General features: G+C 33.8%; 1 protein-coding gene across 3 annotated transcripts in view; it reads left to right on the top strand.

The window, feature by feature from the left end:
• Window positions 1-18,039, top strand: part of Hacl1 (2-hydroxyacyl-CoA lyase 1) — a 40,027-nt gene that overhangs the window by 5,615 nt on the left and 16,373 nt on the right. The window contains exons 4-11 of one of the 3 annotated variants that reach the window (XM_047531017.1): window positions 390-470; window positions 1,798-1,870; window positions 3,527-3,604; window positions 4,719-4,813; window positions 6,881-6,993; window positions 9,144-9,279; window positions 13,504-13,609; window positions 17,193-17,276. In XM_047531017.1, the coding sequence (XP_047386973.1) occupies window positions 390-470; window positions 1,798-1,870; window positions 3,527-3,604; window positions 4,719-4,813; window positions 6,881-6,993; window positions 9,144-9,279; window positions 13,504-13,609; window positions 17,193-17,276 (766 nt within the window). The remainder of the gene's footprint in view (window positions 1-389; window positions 471-1,797; window positions 1,871-3,526; window positions 3,605-4,718; window positions 4,814-6,880; window positions 6,994-9,143; window positions 9,280-13,503; window positions 13,610-17,192; window positions 17,277-18,039) is intronic. The other 2 variants (XM_047531019.1, XM_047531018.1) reach the window with 2 other exon arrangements.

The following is an 18,039-nucleotide window of genomic DNA, read 5'->3' as shown; positions in this document are numbered from 1 at the left end:
TTTTTTTGAAGTTCAAGAGGATTGCTGTACTTCACCCTAAAGTGATAAGACTCAATTGCTGTTATGGACCAAAAATGTTTGGTTCAAAAATGAGATTGCTAGACTGGGCACAGTCGTACATATCTATAATCCCAGCTACTTAGGAGGCAGGGGCAGGAGGATCACGAATTTGAGGCTAGCTTAGGAAACTTTGCTAGACCCTGTCTCAAAATAAAATTTTTAAAAGTGCTGGGCATGTGCTTCAGTGGTAGGGCACTTGCCTAGCATGCGTAAGCCTTCAGGTTCAGTTTCCAGTGCTATAAAAGAAAAGAAATTTGGGGGGCTTATTCTGATTGTTCAGTTGTAAATTTGATCTGCTTTTAATAAGATAAATTCTGTTTTGCTTCTAGGCCAGGAGTATGCCTTGTTGTTTCTGGCCCAGGTCTCATCCATGCCTTGGGCGGTATGGCAAATGCAAATATGAACTGTTGGTAATCAAAGTATTACTATTGAAAACATTTTCTTAAAATGTCCTTTGTAATCTTACTGAATAGAACTGATCTGGGGTGAAAAGACCTGGGAAAAACCCTCTAATATATAAAAACAGAATAGAAAGGTGATTAACAGGGAAAGGGGTAAGTGGGAGGTGAGTCAAAAGGTACAAGGTTTTAGTTATGTAGGATAGATAAGCTTAGAGTCCTAGTGTACAGCATAAGGACAGTAGTTAATATTGTGTTCTGTTAATTAATAGTATTGTATTCAGGAAACTTGCCTAAGAGAGTAGATTTCAGGTCTTTTTACCACACAAATAAGAAGTATCTATATGAGATGGTGAATGTTAATTTTGCTATAGTAATTATTTCATTGTGTGTATGAATATCAAAACACCATATTGTATACCATAAATATAGGCAATTTTAAAAAGTATAAGGAAAATGAAAATTACTCTTATTCCTTTAGTTAGAGATGAATACTGTTAAGATTTTAGAGTTTCTTTCCCTCTTTCTGTATGTATATTTGTATATTCATATGTATGTATGTGAATGTGTTTATATAGTTCTGTTTGCTTTAAGTGAAGAATTATTTTTTAAAGTTCTCAGCTTAGTATTTAAAATTTGTCTTAATTCTTCACTTTGTCTTATATAGTTATCAAGGCAGTTGATATTCTTGTATTTGAGTTTGCTTTATAAATTGCTTGGTACTTATTCTCTAACTTTGCCTTTAATCCTGGTACTTTACCAATAAGATCAGGTTGAAGGGGGTTATGTTCTAATCAGTTTGTAGCATATTTAATTTTTTCTCCTTCTTTCGTAGCTTTTTCCCTTCCGTATCTACTTCAGGATCTCATATTTTTGAGTACCTTTAGTTTTGCTGTATAGTTTTTTTTCTTCACCTTAAGGGATAATAGTTTTATTGCTGAGGAATGTCACTCATTTTGCCATTTCCAAATAGATTTACTTAAGAAAGTATTAAATTTATCTTTCCCCTATCCCATGAACAACAAGAAGAACATAAAAATTTATTTTATGTCTCTACTTCTGCTAGTCTATCATCAGCATCCAGAAGGTGTGAGGCAGGGATAAGGAAAAACATTTACTATAAATGTTGCATTTTTCTGAAATTGAGGAAGGGTTCTTTTACCACATTGCCTCCAAAGTATTTTTTAATCTATAGTTTCTAAGGGAGGATATAATCTGTTCTCTCTCTCTCTCTGTTTCTCTTTAGCATTATTGAGTTGTTTGTTATGTATTGAACACTCTGTAGAGAGTTTTAAATGATATCATCTGTAGTTATCTTTTTCAAATATTACTATTTCAGGCCATTGATTGTGATTGGTGGTTCCTCTGAAAGAAGTCAGGAAACAATGGGAGCCTTCCAAGAATTTCCTCAGGTATCTGGTATTTTAGCAACATAGTTATATACTATAAGAATTATGGACAAGATATAAGAACTCCTGTCTGCAAAATAAAAATTTTAAAAAGCATAAATTAGAGGTGCCTGAGGTAATTTAAAAGTAATTTTCCCGAAAAGACAATCTCAGGGGAATATTCAAAAAGAACTTATATTGTGCTTGGGATCAGGCTTTCAAGAAATATACCAAAATTGGCAGAATTTTAAATTCTGAAAATAAGTTTTTCTAAGAGCCAGAAGTGGGAATAAAAATGACTTTGGATTATGCTTCCCAAACTTCATGGAAATGAAGTTGAGAGGAAAATTCCTATTCAAAGTGATTATCCGAAGACTATGGACAAGTTTATTTTTATTTTAGAAAGAAGACAGGAAGGAAGAAGGAAAGCATTTTAAAAGTAAAAGAAATTTAAAAGATTTTTTTCAACAAAATACTACAGTTTTAAGAATAGTTGTAGAAAGCAAATAGGTGAGAGTGAATGATGGACACAATATAAACATATTTGAGAATTTACAGGATAAAGTTAAAAGCAAAATTAAAACCAAATTGTGAGAACTTCGAAATATACAATTTTTAGAAAAAAATTTGCAGTTCTAGAGCCTCAAAAGAGCTAGGCAAAAACTTTACCACTGAACCACACCCACAACCCCAAATGGAATTTTACATGTAATAAACTAATAAGAAATTCTAGACTTTGGTAAAAGTTAATGCAAATGTTTTATTTTTATATACTTACAAGGGACTTGAAATTTTACTTGTCAATGAAGGATAATACTAATAATTATTTAAAAGATATATCTGAAAAAATAAGTAAAGCAGGTAAGATGATTAAAAGGAAAGTTAAAGTTGTTCCAGAAACAATCATTGAGAATAAAAAAAGACTACTGTCCATCATAATCTTTTTTTTTTTACCTAATAAGGAAAGTAGTAACAGTTTATTAGAGTAAATTTTAAAGTTGAAGAGAAAGATCACTGATTTAAAATACAAATATCTGCTTTTTGTAGAAGTCCTTAAAACTAAAAGACATGAACATAAACAGAAAGTTCAGGAATAAGCTTAATTCAGTCATACCCATGGCACTGAGATGACCAAGTTTTCCATAGATTTCATACCAGAAACTATCAAGAGAAACAGTTCCTATATAATGCTTAAAGGTAAATTAAACAGTGAAAATTTATCACAACTAAAATCACATGTTCCAGACAGCATAGCAACAAACGTAAAAGGGAAAACAGGTAGAAATATAAGAATAGATAAGATGTAAGAGATGAAGTTGTGTATTCCTAGCTGTGGAATTGCTGGGCTCAAGGGTATGCTTGCTCAATTTTTTTGTAGACATTAACAAACTTTCTTTCCTCTTTATGCTGTCACTAGAAGTTATGAGAGAACCTGTTTTCTTGTGTTGTAGTAGATGGTGGGTATTATCAAACTCTTAATTTTTGCCAGTCTGAGAAATAAAAATGGCGTCCTGTTAGAAATTTGATTATGATTTGAATAGGCCTGTAAGACATAGTCTTAAAATGTGTTTTCTCCATCTTGCCTGTAAATGTAATAGAAAGTAATGACATTTTGTCTTCCTTCAGAAGAGTAATATGATTGTAAGCTGAATTTTTAAGTAATTTTCATTTTCTAAATAGGTGGAAGCTTGTAGATTATATAGCAAGTTCTCTGCCCGGCCAAGTAGCATAGAAGCTATTCCCACTGTTATTGAAAAGGTACAGTATTTAATAACACGGTCTCCTTTGGATTAAACCCAAGGCCTCACACTTGCTAAGCACATGCTCCATCACTGAGTTACACCTTTAGCACTGTTATTTTTATTCTTAATAAAAATGAATGATAATTAGGAGTATACCCAGACTGGTAAATATGATCTTGTTACAGAACTGTTTACATCTTAGTGTTCACTATCACTACATTTAATTATAGAAACATGAAATGAGTTATTTTTGGAAAAAGTTTCTCCTGTTCTTTAGTTTTTAAAATTATCATTTTAATTATGCAAAAGTGAAGATAAGGGTATACTAAACCCCTGGGTACTCTTTTTATTTTATGTTTTTGCAAAAGATTATTTTTGAAAGTTGGTACTTATGTGTAAGACTATCTCTTAGTTAATAAAATAGCATAATACAATTTTATTTTAGCTATCCATTTATATATACATTTGAGCTGTTTCAAAACCATGAATTCTAAAAATGATATTACACATTACAACATCACAGCTTCTGAAAACTCTGCCAGCTTATTAGGATTAAGAAGCAGGTCAAAGTACACATTACAGTATTAACACTTTGCATGCAGAACCTAGTGAATAATTTCCAAGATGAAAGTAGAATAGAACATGAATTTTGAAGTCCTAAGTGAATACTTTCTTGTCCCCACACCCCACCTTTTTTTTTTTTTTTCAGTACTGGGGACTGAATCTAGGGGTGCTGTATTATGGAGCTATATCCCGGCCCTTTTTAATTTTTATTTTGAGATAGGGTCTCACTGAGTTGCCCAGGCTGGCCTCAATCTTGCAGTCCTGCCTCAGCCTCCTGGGTCACTGAGATAACTGAGATTACATTGTGTACCACCACATCTGTCTAATCTCTCCTTTTAAACAACAAAAAAAATCTTCCAAATTATGTAGACTTAATGGAGGACATTTCAATTTTAATTATAGTTGTATTTTTCCTCCAACTAAGGATGTCTAGAAAAATTAAAATAGTATTTATTTCAGAGTTTTAAATTATCTTCAAGTAAAAAAGCTAAAATAAATTGTCTTCGAGTAGAATATGATAATAAGGATTGAGTTTTTTTTTTTTAATCTTTCTGTGATAAACATAGGCAGTGAGAAGCAGTATTTACGGTCGTCCAGGTGCTTGTTATGTTGACATACCTGCAGATTTCGTGACCCTCCAGATGAATGTGAATTCTATAAAGTAAGTAATAGTCATTTGAATTCTTTATTGCACTATCATAATGCTTACCTTTTGAAAAGAATTTACCTAGTACTTTATAAGTTAATCTCCAGTTGTATTAACTTTTGACAATTTAGTAATTCAACTGAATCCTAATCAAAGGGCTTAATTTTCTTAATTAAAATGGTTTTATTTCATAACTATTTTGGGATTTAATTTTTAAATCAATGACGTGGAACTTCCTGCATTCCCCATTTGATATTTTTTCCCTGGTAACCATAAATATATTTTCCCATTACTGGGTTATTGACAGTCTTCCTAATATAAGCCAAGAGGTGAGGTGGTTGTGTAGAAATTATTGTGACTCAGCATAGAAAAATGTATACATACAGTCTAGTTCTCTGTTTGATTTTAAAGTGTTCTAACACAGATGTTCTATGATTTGTTATATCCTTTTATTTCTTAAACACTGAGTGAAAATAAGTACAAAAACCCTTTTTTCCCTGGTATCTCACTCATCCTGTTAAGGATGGCACTTGGGTTCATGAATCACTTGGGAATTATTTAATGCATTCCTGCCACTGCAGACCATTTGTGCTTTAGTGATATTTTCTTGGTCTTACTAGTGAAATTTTTTTTTTCTATTTTGTGAAAAAAAATCAGAAAAGTAGAAATCATTTCATCTAAGAATTGACATTTTTAACATTTAGTATTTTTCTCTTCTCTTTTTGTGCATAGTTTACATATATTCATACTATATAGATAGTTTTATATTCTACCTTATTTACTTCATATTATCATAATATGTTTTTCATTGTTGTGATCATTTCCTGATCTGGGAATGTAACTCAATGGTAGAGCACTTGCCTAGCATGCATGAAACCCTAGGTTTGATCCTTAGCACCAAAATAAAGTCATAATTTTTGTGGACTTTGTTATTGTGGAAATGGTTCTCTACTGATTACAGAAAGTGGGCCCCAGGGTATTTACTCAGTATACCAGGGGTGATTAATTTTTTGGGGAGAGTCAGACAAAAAAGGCATTTATTCTGTATAATACCTGAACATGATAATCAAAATAATATTAAGGAGTGATAAAAAGTGAGGCTAAGATAAGTTATAACTATTATAAGCTGCCTTTTACATTTTCATGAAGGTTGAATGTCCCTTTTTATTAGAATAAATAATCACAGTGAGGACTTGTAGAGAAATGCTTAACTGGGACAATTTCAGTAAGTTCTTTTGCTAATACATGTTGTAAGGCTATATTATTCACTTACCTAGTGAGTGGAAATAGTGAATACTAAGGGAATAGTGAGGTACAGTGTGAACTTTGGAGACAGAAAGACTGTTGAGTGCAGTCTCTCCATGTGCCATTTGGGGATCACGGGTAAGTTACTTTCTATGAGTCTTTGTTCCACAGTGGTGAATGAGGTCATTGTAATACCTCACTTTATTGTTTTGAAAATTAAATGAGAAAAAGTGGCATATAGCATTAAATAATTAGTTTTTAGTATGGTATTTATATTACAACAATAACTACTGCTACTGCTGTTACAGTGCAGAGCTGTTGACACATGTCTCCTGTCAATGAATTACCTGTTTGACTGGTTATTAGACATTAGGAAAGAACTGTTAATTTACCAGATGTGATATTATAGTTGTATAATAGAAGGTTCTCTTTTACAGCTGCATTAGGAAGTTTTTAGGGTGAAATATCTTGATACCTGTAATTACCCTAAAATGGTGGGGAGGGCTGGGCTTGTGACTCAGTGGTAGAGCACTTGCCTAGCACATGTGAGGCACTGGGTTTGATCCTCAGCGCCTCCTAAAAATAAATAAAATATTTATTGATACAATGTATCCATCGGCAACTAAAAATAGATACATAAAAAAATGACTCAGAAAAACATGGGCATGTGTGTATGAGTGAAGCAAAGATGGTAAGATGGTATCAGTTGTTAAATCTACATGGTGAGTGTATGGAGTTTATTATACTATTTTTTTGACCTTTTTATGTATTTGAAATTTTCACAATAAGAAATTGTGAACTTGACCTGTTTTAATTAAGAGAGCTTCTTATTCGCAGGTATAAGGAGTGCTGTATGCCACCTCCTGTTAGCATGGCAGAAACCTCTGCTGTGTGTATGGCAGCATCTGTCATTAGGAATGCCAGACAGCCCCTTCTCATCATTGGGAAAGGTAAAGTTGAATAGGACTAAGTCTTGCAAGGCATTTCAAAGAATTCTGATTCTCTTTAGGAATTATTTTCATTTATTGTCTGCTCTAATGTTTGAAACTGGAATAAAAGTTTTCTTCATCTTCATTTTACATTATTAGTTTTCAGATCATAGAATTATCCTTGATTGCCCAGAGATCTCATTCTTTTAAAGACATATGTATTAAATTGCTTAGGACTTAAAAGTAAGATGTATTTTTTTTTCTATTATAAAAAATTTGAAAAATATAGAAAAATAGAAATCTCTTCATCCAAGGAAAACATTTTTAACCATTAGTACTTTTCTCTTCCATTTTTTGTGCTTATTTTACTTAGTTTGATCATAATATATAGGCAGTTTTGTATTGTACCTTAGTCATTTGACATTGTAACATTTTTCATCATCTTAAAATTATTTCCTAAATATAAATTTTAATGTCTATTCACATACACATTAGTACTTTACTGGTAAATATTTACTGTTCGTGTGTTTATAGTAGCTGTGATGAAAATATTTGTACCTAAAGCTTTTTATCTATTTAGGATTTAAGACAGATCCCCCAAAAGAGAATTAACTAAGTCAAAATATTTTTAAGGCTTTTGGTACAAACTGTTAATTGCTTTCTCCTGAGGTGGTGTACCAAACCAATTTATAATCTGGTCAGAAATTTATTATTGTGAGGCTACTAGGATCACCTATGACTATGCTAATCAATTATCAATTAGTTAGACACCACATACAAACTAAACATAATTTTAAAGAAAATAGTAAACAACTGAAAAAATTGAGGTCAGCTGAGTTGAATGCATTTTATGATGTACTAACTGTGACTTTGGCAAGCAACTGCTCTGAGTTTCTCACTTGTAAAATAGGAATATTAATTCCCTCAATAGGGTATATATAAATAGCAACATATGTGGAAAGCACTCAGTGAATACTAGTTTTCATTCTTCCTTTAATAAACATTCGATGAGTACTTATGATAAGGCAGGGATTATAAAAAAATCCATGAGGAATACAGAAGAATAATGATTCCTGCCTAGAGGGGAATAGACCTGATACCAGATAAGTGCAGTAAACTCTTAGTGTGTAGAGAGGCCGAGGTGGCTTCTCAAGGAAAGCAGCAACACTTGGCTTGTGTAGGTGATGCAGAGATATTCCAGAGCGCATGACATAGCAGCTGTACTTTGAAAAGCAGGGTAATAGTTGACCAAGTGACAAGGAGAGCAAAGGCAGTCTAGGAAGAGAGAGTGAGTGTATAGTCATTGAGGCAAGAAGAAGAATAAGAAAACTTGCTTCATGAAATCAATGAAACTATTTTCATTGTATATGTGTGAGCAAGGATTCAGGGTGGTTCTGTAGGGGGAATGTGATTGGACCTGAATGTACACTATACTGTTTACTAGGATTCAGTAAAGAATTTAAATTCTAAATATTGAGAGCATCTATTAACCATGAAAAAGAATAAAATAGCTAAGAATAATAATGGCCTTGATAACATTAGAAATGGAATTATTCCTGTATTGAAACAAATAGTAGATATTTTCAATGTCCAGGACATGGTTACTCTGCAAGCATATTTTGTAAAAAACAAGTATGTGTCCTACTTGAGTTAGCCCTGTTACAGTTACAGCATTGTAGAACCCATAGGAAGATCTGCAGAGCTTAAAAGGAACTTAGCCCCCCAGACTTATGCACACTGTGCAGACTAGATTTGCTGGTGATGGAGAGCAACGTGTGAAGGGAGCCTTTCTCCTTCAGGGCAGAGTTCCTCCTGCCCACCTGGGCCTCCCAGTAAATATAGTGTATTTAGTAAATTCTGGTTAGTAGTTCAGCAGGACCATAGCATGGAACAGGTAAGTAACATCAACAAGAGGTGCATGGTGTAACTTTTGTTTAGAGGTGGACATTCTTCAGCCTATAATATTATTGAGGAGAAATTAGAATTATTACTTTCTTAAGCACTTTAAAATACCAAAGATAAAAACCATAGTCATGATTTCTTTTGTGTTTAAGCCTAGGTATAAGCAGAAGGAATATATTTGAGATCTAAAAGCAATTTCATATGAACTGTTTTTATGATCCCAGTGCCAAGCTTAGCTAAATCATCCAGTACATTTGCATTTCTTGTAGGTGCTGCTTATGCCCACGCAGAGGAGAGTATCAGGAAGTTGGTGGAGCAATGTAAATTGCCATTTTTGCCTACCCCGATGGGGAAAGGTGTTGTCCCTGACAACCATCCAAATTGTGTGTCTGCAGCCAGATCCAGGTATGTGGCATTCCACATTTTAAATACAATATCCTAGCAAATTTTAGGTTAACTTAAATTGTTCTATGATCTTAATGAATCTTGAGAGAATCATGTAATTTTAAGCCCACCCTGCTTTTTTTTGGACTTTATGTAAAGATTTACCAGATCTCTTCCAGGCTCTTATGGTTTTAGTGGAGAAATCTGCAGTCATTTTAATCTTTGTTCTCTTGTGTATTATATTCTTTTTTCTGACTGCATTCAAGATTTTTTCTTTATCTTTGGTTTTTAGCAGTTTAATTATGATATATCTGGACATGATTTTCTTTGGGTTTTCAGATCTTTTTGAATCTGTAAATTTTGTCTTTCTCCAAATTTAGAAACTTTTCAAAAAGATTTTTTTATTTCATTCATTCTAATTAGTTGTACATGACAGTAGAATGCATTTACATGTTTTGATAGATCATACGTAGAGTATTTCTACACCAATTGCTCGTTCTAATAGAACTCCAGTGATACAAATATTTTGATATTTTCCCAAGTATCTATTTACTTTTAAAAATCCTTTTATTTCTTACATTTTCTGTTTTTATACTCAGAATTTTTATATTTAAAAATTTTTTCTTTACTCTTCATGGAGCATAGTTATAATAGCTGCTTTAAAGTCTTTATTTAGTAATTCCAACATCTGGGACATCTTGAATTAGCATGTATTTACTATCTTTTCTTTTGAGAATTGTCACATTTTTCTGTATTGAGTAATTTCGGGTTATATCCTGAATTTTTTAATAATAGGTTGTGAGATTCAGGGTTATATTAAAATCCTCTAGAATGTTGATTTTGTTTGTTTGTTTTTTACCAAGCAGTTGACTATTTACCTTAGGTTAGGTTCAGACTGCAGATTCTCTCCTACTTAACTGGGAGTACTAGTTCCAGAGTCAGTTCCATTTCAGAGACTGTGCTGTGATGTTTTGAGTCTGTTTGCAGTTGCCTAGCTTATCAGGGTGAGCCCAGACACTTGCTGGTTCATATCCAGAATTGGGGATTTCTTTTCTTTCCCCTCTAGGATCTCTCTGGCTCCCTACCTCCACTTTCTTTTTTCCCAGAAGTCCCTTTTCCAGCCCCTTGCTGCTGCTTTATAGTACCACATAGTTAGGCAAGCAAGAAGAAAAAAAACAATGGAGATTGATACCATAGCTTTAGACCACAGGGGGCCCTTTATCTAGTTCCTTTTACCTAAAAGATGACATTTCTCTTATAATTTTGGCTTCTTGGGAACAACCACAATGAAGTCTACAAGAGCAGGGTTGTGGGGGCGGGGAAGAAAACCAAACCAAACCTGAACTTCTTGCCTCATACTCTAGCTTGCACTATTAAGTGAGTGAGAGAAAGGGGTGTGTGTCGGGGGTGGGGGTTTGCTTCTTCAGTCTTTAAACTCCTCTCCCAGTCTTCCTTCTGTTGTTTACTTTTCACAGTCCTCAAGTAGTTGCTTTTTTAATTTTGTTCAGTTTCCCCTTGTAACCATTGGGAGAGCTAAGCTGTAGTGGGCTTATGCCCAAGCTTGCCTGGCCCTGGAAGCCTCTTCTTTTAGTTTTGAAACACACTTTTTAATAAATCTTATCTTTTTTCTTTTAATTTCTTGATTACAAGTTAGTCTAAATATATGGAAAGAATAATTTAATAAACACCTCTGTAGCCACTATTCAACTGTATCAGTTGCTTTAGGTTTTTTTTTTTTAGAAACAAAGTTATAGATTAATTTGCAGTCCTTTATAGAGCTTTCTTAATTCCATTCCCTCCTTTCCTGTCCATAGTTCACTCATGCATTTGATTTTTTCATAGTCTCACACATGGACTAAAATTAATTTTGAGGACTTTTTAAATGTCACATTTGCAGCTGTGCATGTTGGCACATGCCTGTAATCCCAGCAGCTCTGGAAGCTAAGGCAAGAGGATCACAAGTTTAAGACCAGTTTCAGCATCTTAGAGAGGCTCTTAGCAACTTAGTGAGTGAGACTCTGTATCAAAATAAAAAAATAAAATGGGCTAGGGAATGGCTAAGTGGTTAAGTGCTCCTGGGTTCAATCCCTATATCCAAAAAAAAAAAAAAGTAAAATGTCATACTTGCTGTTTGTGTTTCTTGTTTACTGCTATTTTATTAGATCATGCCTTTACTTTTTACTCAGTATGCTTTGTATAGTAACCAAATTAATTTTTATACTATTATTTTAATATTATGACTTAGGTTGAACTGAAGTTTATCTTTATTCTAACCAGATTTTGAGAAGATTATTAATGACATAGTATAAAAAGAATTGCAAAGGACTATAAATAATTGATCAATAATTTAAAGAGTAGTGGAGTATTGAAAAATGAATCCATTCTGCCATTTGCAGATTTTATATTTGTTAAACTGGGTCTCCTAGGATTGACAGTCCTAGCAGATGAAGATTCTTTTTTAAGTTCATACTTGAAACGATATCACATTTGTCACTGAAGAAGCAAAAACAATAAAAACAGATCCTGTACGGCAAGAAAAAAGGGGAGTCAGCCAGAAATCAGGACAATGAGGAGTAAAAACCAAAACAAACCTCACTGCAATTTATGATAATAAACTGTATTAGAAAAAGTGTAGAAACATTCAGATTGGATTAATAACAGCAGCTGTATGTGTTATAAGAGCTATCAAAATAACACAATTTAAAAACAAGGTTGGGCAAAGATACATGAAATAAACATAAAGCAAGGGTGGCTATGTTAGTGTCAATGTGGATATCAAAATGAAACTCATTAGTGAAGGGATGGGAAGGATTATGGGGGAAGGAATAATAGTAGAGTGAAACAGACATTATTACCTCATGTACATGTATGACTGCATGACTGAAGTGATCCTGCAATATGTATAATCCGAAAAATGGGAGCTTACACTCCTTTTATGTACGATCTATCAAAACGTATAAATGCATTCTACTGTCATGTACAACTATCAGAACAAATAAAATAAAAAATTAAACATTAAAAAAGATTAGAAGTTATATTAAAATAGCTTCTTTATTAGAATCTAATGAAGATTAGAAATACTAACGTGTATAAAATAAAACTATTAGTAATGTATTTTGGAAAGCAATTCAGAAATATTAATTGATGGTCTTAAAATGCCTATTTCTAGAGTGCTGGGAATGTGGCTTATTGGTAGAGAACTTGCCTAGTGTACAGGAGGCCCTGGGTTCAATCCCTAGCACTGCCTGAAACAAAATGCTACTTCTGGGAATCAGTGGAAAATGTGCATTAAGATTCAAACATAGGATCTGGTGGTGTGGCTCAGTGGTAGAGCACTTGCCTAGCATGCATGATGCCTGGGATTCCAGTCTCAGCACAAGGGTGGAGGGAAGGGAGGGAGAGAAAAGATGTGTAGCCCAGCACTGGAGAACATTAAATAAATTGTGGCATATGTGTTGAGCAAAACATGTAAATTTCCCTGGGCATGGTGGTGTACTCCTGTAATCCCAGGGGCTCAGAAGACTGAGGCAAGAGAATTTCAAGTTCAGTCAGCCTCAGCAACTTAATGAAGCCCAAACAACTCTGTGAGACCCTGTCTCTAAATAAAATACAAAATAGGACTGGGGATGTGGCTCAGTGATTAAAGTGCCTCTGGGTTCAATCCCCAGTACCAAAAATACAAAATAAAACAAAACATGTAACCTTTAAAAATTTTGTTTAGGAACTTAATGATAAAATGTTTATGATAAGCAAAAGTGCATGGGACTGTATTGTGTAAGCTCAGTTGTGTAAAAATATGCTTGCATAGAAAAAAAGACTAGATGGAAATATGCCAGGATATGAATGGTAGTTTACAATTGATAATATTATTGACGTTAACTTGGCTTTTTTATGTTTTTTCTGAGATTTTTTTCAAGACTATCTGTAGGAACTTATGTTAATTTTTCTAGTGATAAATCAAATTGATTATAGATAAAGCTTATGATAATATTTATTCTACTTAATTCATCATTTAGATTACTATTCTGTTATCACCATTCTATTACAAAATAGAATGGTTTTATAAATTATTTTAGCTTGTATGATCAAATTTACCTCAGAAGCCAATTCTCATAACTTTAATGTAAACTCCATATTATCTAGACATTTAAAAAACTTCCAAAATTAATTTCACAATAATTTAGATAAGAAATATAGAAAGACTCTTTGTGTTTTTATTCAATTTTTTTTTTTTTTCTTAAATAGGGCTTTGCAGTCTGCTGATGTGATTGTGTTATTTGGTGCCAGACTGAATTGGATTTTACATTTTGGACTGCCTCCAAGATATCAGCCAGATGTGAAGTTTATCCAGGTACCCAGGAAAGATTTCAGATCATAGCTGTCTGTGGTTCATTGTTCTTCCTCTCAGCCATTATCAGTTCTCTTTCTTTATGGCTTTTGTACAGAACCTTTTCTCTTTTTACAAAGGTAGGCTTTTAAAAATGTCTAACATGCTTACAGGCCCTAAAGTTATCTGCCCTTTAAAACATAATTTTTTAAAGCCTTCAAAACATAATGTTCCACTTCACTTCTGACCAGAAAACCTTTCAAAATAAAGTTTCAAATAGTTTGAAAAGCATAATTCAAAGTTCAAGCATATTTAAAGGTTGAGAAGCAAGACAAATAGGATGGGAGATAAGAATGAAACATTCAAAACTCTACACGAAGAATACAAATAATCCAATCAACAAATGGGCTAAGGAAATGAACAGACACTTCACAGAAGAAGATGTACAAGTAATCACCAGATATATGAAAAAATGTTCAACATCCCTAGTAATAAGGGAAATGCAAATCAAAACTACCCTAAGATTTCATCTCACCCCAATTAGAATGGCGATTATCAAGAATACAAGCAACAATAGGTGTTGGCGAGGATGTGGTGAAAAAGGAACACTCATACATTGCTGGTGGGGTTGCAAATTAGTGCAACCACTCTGGAAAGCAGTGTGGAGATTCCTCAGAAAGCTTGGAATGGAAACACCATTTGACCCAGCTATCCCACTCCTTGGCCTATACCCAAAGGACTTAAAATCAGCATACTACAGAGATACAGCCACATCAATGTTCATTGCTGCTCAATTCACCATAGCCAGATTGTGGAACCAACCTAGATGCCCTTCAGTTGATGAATGGATAAAGAAACTGTGGCATATTTATACAATGGAATATTACTCCGCAATGAAGAATGATAAAATTATGGCATTTGTAGGCAAATGGTCGAAATTGGAGAATATCATGCTAAGTGAGATAAGCCAATCTCAAAAAACTAAAGGACGAATGATCTCGCTGATAAGCGGATGAGGACATATAATGGGGGGTGGGACGGGCTAGCATTAGGTTTAGGGTTAGGTTTAGAGTTAGGCTAAGGAGAGCAGTAAGAATGAAGGAAAGAAGGACTGTGTAGAGGGAAAAGAGGGGTGGGAGGGGTGGGAGGAGTGGGAGGGGTGGGGGAGAGGGGAAAAATATAATAAACATCATTACCCTATGTAAACGTAAAAAAAAAAAACAAGTATGGCACAAATTAAAAAGTGAGATGTGAGAAATAAGCTTACATACAGTTGAAATGTAAGAAGATATGCTTTGCATCTTCAATATTTTGTGGGATCAGGCAAATACCTGCCCCCCCATCTCTCTCTCTCAACCCTCATTCTAATCCAGTCAGTCCATTGTTTTATAATCATTTCTGAGGACTCATACTTTTGACTGGTGGCTCCAGATAATTGTGATTGCCTTTCTGCTATCACTCAGTGCAGCTATCAAATCTCTCTAAACCAACACTTATACATGAAATTCAAGTTGCAGGTCACTACTGAAAATATGCAGAGAAGAGAAGTTTCAACTGCCACAAAACTTGACCTTCTCCATTGAGATACAGATTTTCCTCCATGATTTCTTTAGACTCTTCCCACAATATGAAATTTACAAAATATAATTATCAATGTGCAAACCTAGGACTACCTACATCAGAGTCATTTGGCTGCTTATAAAATCTCAGATTCTTGGGGTTAACTCCCATATATACTAAATCAAAATTTCTTGGGATAGACCCTAGACATCCCCCAAAGAATATTTTATATACTCTAAAGTTTACAAACAATTCAGGGGCTATCTATCTTATCAAATGCTCTAAAATTTATATCCTGAATTGTTTCTCCCTTCATTCAAACTTTTAATTCTCTATATTTATTCATTTAGACATTTTGTGAATAAGATTGACAAGATCCCTAAGTTCACACATCTTACACTCTACTAGAGTTCTAATGATGCATTTAAGAGTATTTCCTGAGCATTTTTATTGAGGCACAATATACAAACTGTAAAGTGAACAAATCTAAAATATGACTTAGTACATTTTTACATATTTATTTACCCATATTACCACCAACAGACAGAATATTTCTAGCACTCTAGAAGTTTCCCTCATATATATTTTCCATAAATACTGTCTCCTCTGCCCTCATGGAAAGGCAATCACTATTCAGACTTTTATCACCATATATTAGTTTTGCTCATCTTATCACCGTAGACTGGTATTTGTCATGTAATTATTACACAATATTTATTCTTTTGTGTCTTGCATGTGACTTGATTTTGAGTTTCATCTGTGTTGTCTGTATCATAATTCATTATTTTATTATATTAATAAAACTATACATTTTACTGTTGATGGACACTTGGATTTTGCCCAGCATATAGCTATTATGAATAAACTTACTGAACATAAAAAAAAAAAAAAAAAAAAAGAATGAAACATTCAGCGTTGTTAATGGAGTGAATTTTTCTTTTAGAGCCAAAACTTTCACTCCTTGGTTGGAAATCTCTAAACTACTCTGCTTTTACCTACACCATTTAACAGTGTGAAAAATACTCTGACCTCTCTTTGATTCTTGTGTCATGCTGACCCTCTTTAGATACGCCAGTTTCTATATTGTGGGAAGAACTACCTACATAGTGACATGAGCTCTGTTTTATAGATTGGCCTCATTCCATTTAATGTTTGATGACTCAGCTGCAATTACAATTTTCTCCCAGCCTGCTATTTACTTTTTAAAAATTTTATTTGTTCTTTTTAGTTTTATGTGACAGTAAAATGTGTTTTGACATATTTGCCATTTACCTCTAAGGAGTCAACTTCTAGTAGTCCCTTTCCCACATGGGTCATTGAGAACTAAAAATCACATACAAGCAAGATTGTGGGTTATACCTGCTGCCACCTCCTGACAGCTTGTCTTTATTACCAACAAAAATGCATCCCCTTCAGGGTAGCTAAATTGTTCCTTCTTGCAAAAGCCATTTTCACTTGTCTATGGCTCTCCAGAAGTGGAACCTGTGAGTAAATGGAAAATAATCATGTCATGCTTTAGGAATGTTTCTCAGAATGTGGTCCCTGGACCACCAGCATCAGCATCACCTAGAAAACCTATTAGAAATGCACATTTTTGTACCCCATCCCAGATGTAATGAAATCAAAAACCCTGAGGTGGACTCCTGCAATGTATGGTTTAACAAGCCCACTAGGTGGTTCTGATACATGCTCAAATTTGAGAACCCCTGCTCTAGATAGGAATCCCAAGTGTATTTCAGTCAAACTCTCTTATTATTGATTAGATTCAAAAATTGTAATTGATCAGCTCAAATGGATTCCTGTTGGTATTATGGGATAATACCAGAATTCCATAGAGTACATTTTAAAGTGATGGAAGATGAGGAGCTTTTCTATACTAGCTATGATACTTGAATAGTTTTATGGTTTTTTACTTTTATTAAGGAACTTTTTGAGTTGAATATCAAATTTTATCATGTATATGCACAATTAATTTATTCAACTTTAATGAATATAAAGATTTTGAAGAATAAACATGACTTGTTCTTCAGCCTTTGCTCTCTTTTAGGTTGATATCTGTGCAGAAGAATTGGGGAATAACGTAAGACCTGCTGTGACTTTGTTAGGAGACATAAATGCAGTTACTAAACAGGTAAGAACTTTTGCCTGGATTTTAGCTTATGTGGATTGAAAAAGTCAGTTCTTAAGAATGTTACAGTCTTGATTAGCTTGGTGACAGATCTATTAATATCTATTTAAAGCAAAATTTACTCTTAAATGTAACTTTGGAATGTGGTAACTCTGACTTCTTGTGCATAACTCATATTCATGTAAGTTAAGCATTTTGGGAAGGTACTTTAAAAGTATTTTAAAGTCACTCAGTAAGCAAACAGAGATTTACTAAGTAAGATCTAGCTCTGAAAAATTATAATACAACTTCCAAAGGAATTGAAGTTACAGCCAAGAAATGATTTATACACTGGAAAAAATTTTAAGGTGTATTTTGTTTTTGTTTTGTCGTTTGTTTTAGTTAATAAAGAGCTTTTACTCTCCCAAAGGCCTGTAATCAATGACTTGTCCAGGTTCTTATTATTTGTATATAACTTATATATTCCATTGTGACGTGATAAAATGTCATCACATTTACCACTTGATTTTAGATGATATTTGTTACCATAAGCACACAATATTAAGCTGCATCCCCAATCACATTTGAAATCACTCTGGAGTTTGTATTAGAGGACTGGGTATTTATCAGCCTTCCTATAAGGGTTCTAGGAAGGGGGGTTGTTTTCCTTCAGTGTCAGACTGGAAAGCGCTTAAGAGCCCCTGCTTGTGAGGTATGGAGGAGGTGGCAATTCACCCTGTCCTACTGGAATCCCAGCATCTGGCAGAAATCCCCACTAACCCATACA

Source organism: Sciurus carolinensis, chromosome 17 (genome assembly GCF_902686445.1).
Source record: "Sciurus carolinensis chromosome 17, mSciCar1.2, whole genome shotgun sequence".
Classification (NCBI taxonomy): domain Eukaryota; kingdom Metazoa; phylum Chordata; class Mammalia; order Rodentia; family Sciuridae; genus Sciurus; species Sciurus carolinensis.
This window is presented reverse-complemented; position numbering and strand designations above follow the sequence as displayed.